Source organism: Leptopilina heterotoma, unplaced genomic scaffold (genome assembly GCF_015476425.1).
Source record: "Leptopilina heterotoma isolate Lh14 unplaced genomic scaffold, ASM1547642v1 Lhet_550, whole genome shotgun sequence".
Taxonomy (NCBI): Eukaryota; Metazoa; Arthropoda; class Insecta; order Hymenoptera; family Figitidae; genus Leptopilina; species Leptopilina heterotoma.
In genome coordinates, this window is record NW_025111120.1 from 443,400 (window position 1) to 450,160 (window position 6,761).

The following is a 6,761-nucleotide window of genomic DNA, read 5'->3' on the forward strand; positions in this document are numbered from 1 at the left end:
CTTAGAAGAACATGACAAGACAATAAGTAGAATGTTAGGACGATTAAGAGAAGCTAAATTAGCTTTACAGCCGGAAAAATGTTATTTTCTACGTAAAGAAGTAGCATATTTAGGTCACATAGTAGGTGAAGAAGGAATAAAAGCAGATCCAAAGAAACTGACATCCATAAAGGATTTCCCCACACCAAAAGATCCTAAGTCCGTAAAAGGATTCCTAGGTATCACAGGATATTATAGAAGGTTCATAGCAAACTATGCGAAGATAGCACAACCTTTGTACACCTTATTAAAAAAAGAACAAATTTTTAAATGGGAAGACGAACAGAGACAAAGTTTCCAAAGACTAAAACGTGCCCTATGTAGAAATCCGATCTTGCAGCATCCTGATTTCTCCAAAATATTTAGGGTAACTACAGACTCTTCACATCATGCGCTCAGTGCGGTAATCACACAAGAAGTAAACGGAATTGATCTACCGGTAGCTTATTTTTCAAGAACCTTAGTAGGAGCCGAAGTAAATTACGATACCACTCAGAAAGAATGTTTAGCTGTAATTTCCGCATTAGAAAATTTCAGACCATATATTTACGGAAAAAAATTTATTTTGTCATGTGATCATGAACCATTGAAGATTATCAATGACACAATCAAACCCACTACTCGGATGACAAAATGGTTGTTAAGATTACAACATTACCAATATGAATTCGAATGTAAACCGGGTAAAATAAATAGATGGATAAAAGGACTATCTGAAAATCCTAGTTCTAAAACACTGGCCATGACAGATGAAGAACTCGGAAGTACTACCGAAATTTGTAACAATACCGACTAGAAGAGCTAGAAGAGAAAAAGTTAAGGCCAACGAAGCTCTTAATCAACTTTTAAACAAAAATAAAAGAAAACAGGAAAAAAATAAGCAGTCATCCACATCAAAGGAAAATGCAGACGTCCCTGGACCCAGCAGGCAAAGAGTAAAATCAGATTCATCTATAATACCTGCATCAAAGAAAATAATAGTAGAAAAACCAAGAAGAGGAAGACCACCCGGAAAAGTAAAAAGTAAACCAACTCCAGTTATAATAGACGAGGGTCCTATAGCAAGTAGATTAAGGCCCAGACGAGAAATACAAACCCCTTATATAAGAGAATATCCAATACAAAATTCCCCAGTAAATCTCGAAGAAAGTAGTGAAGAATCTGACGATGAACTTCAGCCTCAACCTACAGATGTTCCCATTTTAAGACAAATTTACAGTGTCTTACCTTCCCTTAACACAATTTCAACGCATTCAGAAAGCAGTTTAGAAACAAGCGAAGACGAAATTGAACAAAATCAAGATAGGCCACACATAGAAGAAGACACAGCAGTGTACTTAAGTCCCCCGGTAGAAACTGTAAATATGGAAATGGCTAAAGAAATACAAAATTCTATAAAAAGATTTGATTTATCATTAGCAGAACACCAAACTTATTTCTGGGATGATGAATTATTTGAAGAAAAAGAAGAAAACAAAAAGAGCATCCCACAAAAGACTTTTTCAGAAGAAGGTGATCTAACAAGAGAAATACAACAAGAAGAAAAAACAATAGATGAAATAATTGCAGAGTTACGTGAAACCCCCCACCCCACTCTTCAATTTCTTAAAATATTAGTCAAGAGCTAACAAATACAGAAGAGGAACAAAATAAAATAATAATGGGAAAAGAAAAAACGGTAACTTTCAGCACACCAGCATACAAAGAAAAGCCTAAGGCTCACTCCACCCCTTTTCTACCCAATACAGTTTTAGAAACCACCGAAATAGAAGCTGAAGAAGAACAAAAAAGGAGTAAAATAATCCCAAGAAAATTAGTAGAAGAAGATAAAAACATTACTAAATCAAAAGAAAAACAAAGAAGTAACATAAAAATTAGCTGTGTAAATTTCGAACCAACTAAACGTATAAATATTACTATGCCCCACATAGACGATGAAGAATTTCTATTCTCACCCATCAAAAAGGTAGACCAAGAATCTTTTTTTAAAAGAATAGATACACTTACTTACGATAGAGAGGCTATTATTATGTCAAGGACAATTATGTCCATTTTATTTCTAGAGACGCCGAACCTAGTTGTTCCATAACCAAGTTAATGATAGCTATAAGGGGTTTAGATTTAATGGAAGTAAAATATAGGAAACCTAATGTAGAAAGAAAATTAATCACACCTAGAGGTAAAAATAACATATACACTGTAGTGTTAGCAAAGAAATATGATGATAAGTTAGACATAGAAGAAGTAGAAGAAATCTTATACAAACTTAAAGAAGTTTTGATAAAAGAAAATGTGAAACATTTCCGTATATCTAGATATGGGGACCTAACAGAACCCATGGGAAACAACTGGATAGAGAAACTAGTGAAAATATTCTACAAAACGGACATACAGATAAAACTATGTTTCGGGAAAATAGAAATCCCCACAGAAGAGGACAGACCAAAAATATTGAAAGAATATCACGAAAGTTTGATAGCTGGACATAAAGGTGTAAACAAAACTTATAGAAGAATTAGGGAAAAATACACTTGGCCAGGTTTGCGACACGATGTAATAAAAATAATAATAAAAATAATAATAAAAATAATAATAATAATAATAAGAAAATGCAGGAGCTGTGCACAAAGAAAAATAATTAGGACAAAGTGTCCTTAGATACAGTAGGAAAATTACCTACAACGTCAAACGGTAATTGCCATGTACTAACTATGCAAAATCAATTGAGCAAATATTGTATATTTGTAGCTGTACCTGATATCAGTGCAGTTACAATTGCTCATGCAGTAGCTACTAATCTATTAAAAGTAAAATAAAATAAAAAAATTTCACTTTATGGAGCTCCAAAAACAATATTAACAGATAGAGGGAGAATGTTTATTAGTAACCTATTCAGAAGATTAGCAAAAATATTCTTTATGGAGCTCCAAAAACAATATTAACAGATAGAGGGAGAATGTTTATTAGTAACCTATTCAGAAGATTAGCAAAAATATTCAAGGTAAATCAAGTAACAACTACAGCCTACAGACCACAAACAAACGGAGCCCTTGAAAGAAGTCACGCAGTTTTAGCGGAATTCATACGGCATTATGCGAACTCTAGCGACGACTGGGATAGACTATTCCCATACGCAATGTTCGCGTATTATTATTATTATTATTATTATTATTATTATTATTTTATTATTATTATTATTTTTTTTTGTCAGTACACGAGGCTACCAAATTCACACCATATGAATTAGTTTTCGGAAAACTAGCTAGGACCCCCACAGCTTTTCCAAGCGAAGGAAAATTAGAAACCTATGAATCATACATACAAGAATTAATAATACGGCTAATAGAAATCAGGGGAATTGCAGCAACAAATATAATCAAAGCAAAAGAATCTTCTAAGAAAATATACGATAATAAATCCAGACCACTAGATGTAAATGTTGGTGATGTAGTGGACGTTTGTGAAGAAGTTAGAACAGGAAAATTTGAACCTTATTATCATGGGCCGTACGAAGTAGTTTCTATCACGGAAAACAATAACCTAGTACTCTGTGATGCAGAAAAAAAAGATTCAGAAAACATAAGGATCAAGTCAAGAAAGCTTATTTATGACTAGAAGATCAAGCAGGGTTTAGGAAGGACGAAGAAGGATATGTACACGTTTATACTGATGGGGCATGTAAGGCCAATGGAAAAGACAAGGCCAAAGCAGGAATAGGAGTATGGTTCAATTTCAACCATCCTAAAAACGTTAGTGAAAGGGCTCAATTAAAGCAAACTAATAACAGGGCAGAAATAGAAGCTATATTAAGAACTTTAGACATAATAAAATCATTAGGTTATAAAAAAGTCAGAATTCACACTGTATCTAGAGTTACGATAGATAGTTATCATCATTGGTTACCAGTATGGGAGAAGAACGGTTGGAAAACCAACAGAAAACGTTCAGTTTTAAATAAGGAAATTTTTGAAATTTTAAAAAATAAAACGCTAGGTTTAAATGTAGAATTAATTTTTGAACCAGGCCATAGCGGGATAATAGGTAATGAAGAAGCCGATAAATTAGCTAAACAAGCTATAGAATTTTAGAAGAATAAAAAAAATCCCTTTTCTATTTTGGGTTACAGGAAAATAAAGGAAAGAAGATGAAACTCACGGAGTTCCTCATGGCAATATTATGCTTATTAAAAACGACCAATGGAATAGAGGACAGCCCTTATATAAGAATCACACCTTTTCAAAAGAGCACTGGTATATTTTTTGAACTGATGCCCAACACACAAAGAATAACAGGAACTTGGCGAACAGTAGTGATTTTAGACACGGCAAATTTGAACAGTCATCTACCTGAACTAGAAGAAAAATTTAAAAGTTTAGAAATACCTTGTAGAAAAATATTGTCGAATAACTGCGAAGAAATTTTAAATTTTCACGGAATAAATAGAAGAATATCGGTTCTAAAAGTGCAATGGGAACAATTACAAGAAACTACACAAGAATTAAGGAACCAAAACGATTATCTAACACAATTGCCATTATCTAAATCGATAAAAAAAGAAGTACACCATGGTTCGGAATAATAGGAAAAATAGCAGGCACTGCAATAGGAGTATTAACTTATGGAGATGGAGAAAAATACGAAAATTCATTACTAGTATTAGATGAAGCTCAACAAAATATTTCCAAACTAGTAGGGGAACAAACACATTTAGTTAGAGCAGAATTACATAATCTCTATAAAGCAGCCGAACAACAACAAAAATTAGCAAATAATTGGCAAGAAAAATTGTATAAATTACAAACGCACATTCAAAATTTCGATGACAAATTAGACAACATAAATTACACGGTTTGGATACAAGCTACCATACCTAATTGGGAAGAACATTTAGACATTTACGAACATGCCTTAGAACAAACTCTTCAAGTAATGTATAGCGCTAAAGAAGGGAAATTACACCCAAGAATGTTAACAAACAATCAATTGTTGAAAATAGCAAAAGAAGCCCAAGAACAACTAGGAGAACTCGTATTTCCAGTAAATTTAAACAAAGTGAATGTAGCAACACTAGGAAAAATATCAATTGTTAATTCCCGAATGAATAACGAGAAATTAATAATGAGACTAGACATACCATTACTAGAAAGGGAGAAATTTCTGCTTTATAAAATGCATGAAGTACCAATATTACAAAAACCAACAATTTATGGAAATAGAGCATACATATCACCTCATGCAAAATATATCGCTACTAGCGCAGCCATTAGAAAATATTTTTACTTAGAAGAAGAAGACCTAAGTACCTGTCACTACATTGAGAATAAATACATATGTCACTAACCAAGTGATATACGATTTAGTTTTAGTACCTAGTTGCGAATCGGAATTGTTAAGAGAAGCCAACAATGAAACATTAAAAAGTTGCGATATTAGAATCACAGAAAATAAACAACCCCATCGGAGCCCTATAACCACAACAGGAAGTTGGATATATTCTTTAACAATCGAGGAAACAGCTTATTTATCCTGCTACAACCTACCAACTAAACCTTTAAAATTAACAGGAGTAGGACTATTACAAATTGCATCGGGATGTAAACTAACTACAGACACAATAGAATTGCCAGCGTTACAAATCAAGGAAAATAAACAAGAATATCTTTATGAACCAAAATTAGAACTTTGTTTAGAAGAATTAGCACCTATACTACAGGAAAACAAAAGAGAACAAACCTGGACAAGCCCGGAAAAAATTAGACCACCATGGAAAAAAATGGAGGGAGACATTAAATTAGAAAATTTAGAAAACGAATTGAAGCAGCAAAGTAAGCATCGACTAGGGCAAAGAAAACAAAATTATTATACGCACTCGGTATTAGGAACCACTAGTATAGTAGTATTGATAACTTTAGGATATATAATATATTAATGCACAGTAAAAAACAGAAACTCAAAAATCTCATTAACTCCTAGTATTTTACAATTCCGAAAAGACGACGATTCAATATTATACGCAATCCCTAACAAACAGAAAGAAAACGAAAACCTAAAAGGAAAGGACGAAACCCAACAAGAAAAAATATTCCAAACAACAGTACAGATAGAACAAATACCTAAACCTAAAAAACGAGACTGCATACAAATACCACCTAACAGTATAGACGTTAACTAAAAAAAAATAAAAACAAACAAAACTACGCGACAAAATTACAAATTAAAAAAAAACCTTCTTTTAAATTTAAGATAAAAAAAAGAAAGCAACTCAGCAAGGTTAGCATCATTATACAATTAGAATAGAAAAAGACTAAAAAATGAGTAGTTTAAACTTACCGCAGGAAGGTCACTATGGCCCAACCAATAATAAATTTCTGACTCCTGTCCTGAGGCAGAAACTATTTTTCTTCGATATAGCCCCATTATTAACTGATCATTAGGCTCCGGAGTTACTAAAAAAAGGGGGAATATTTTTGTAAAAAAGGGAAGAATATATGGGTGATCCTACTGAAAGGAACCTTTTTTTTGGTTGAATTTCCAAAAAATTAAATTATGCTTTTTTTATTTTTTTTCATAAATAAGTTTAAAAGTTGTTTAAAGATAAAAATATAAATTGCGCAAAATTTGTAAAAAAAACTCGGTAGGAAATTTTTTTTAAAAAATAATAAATTGTTATGTTTTAATTTATTGCATTTTTTGCTCGTATATTCTATTTTTATTAAATAAAT

General features: G+C 32.3%; 1 protein-coding gene across 1 annotated transcript in view; it reads right to left on the bottom strand.

The window, feature by feature from the left end:
• Nucleotides 1-6,761, bottom strand: part of LOC122508725 (sodium-dependent dopamine transporter-like) — a 346,409-nt gene that overhangs the window by 339,313 nt on the left and 335 nt on the right. The window contains exon 2 of the mRNA XM_043622242.1: nucleotides 6,370-6,485. Within this exon, the coding sequence (XP_043478177.1) occupies nucleotides 6,370-6,485 (116 nt within the window). The remainder of the gene's footprint in view (nucleotides 1-6,369; nucleotides 6,486-6,761) is intronic.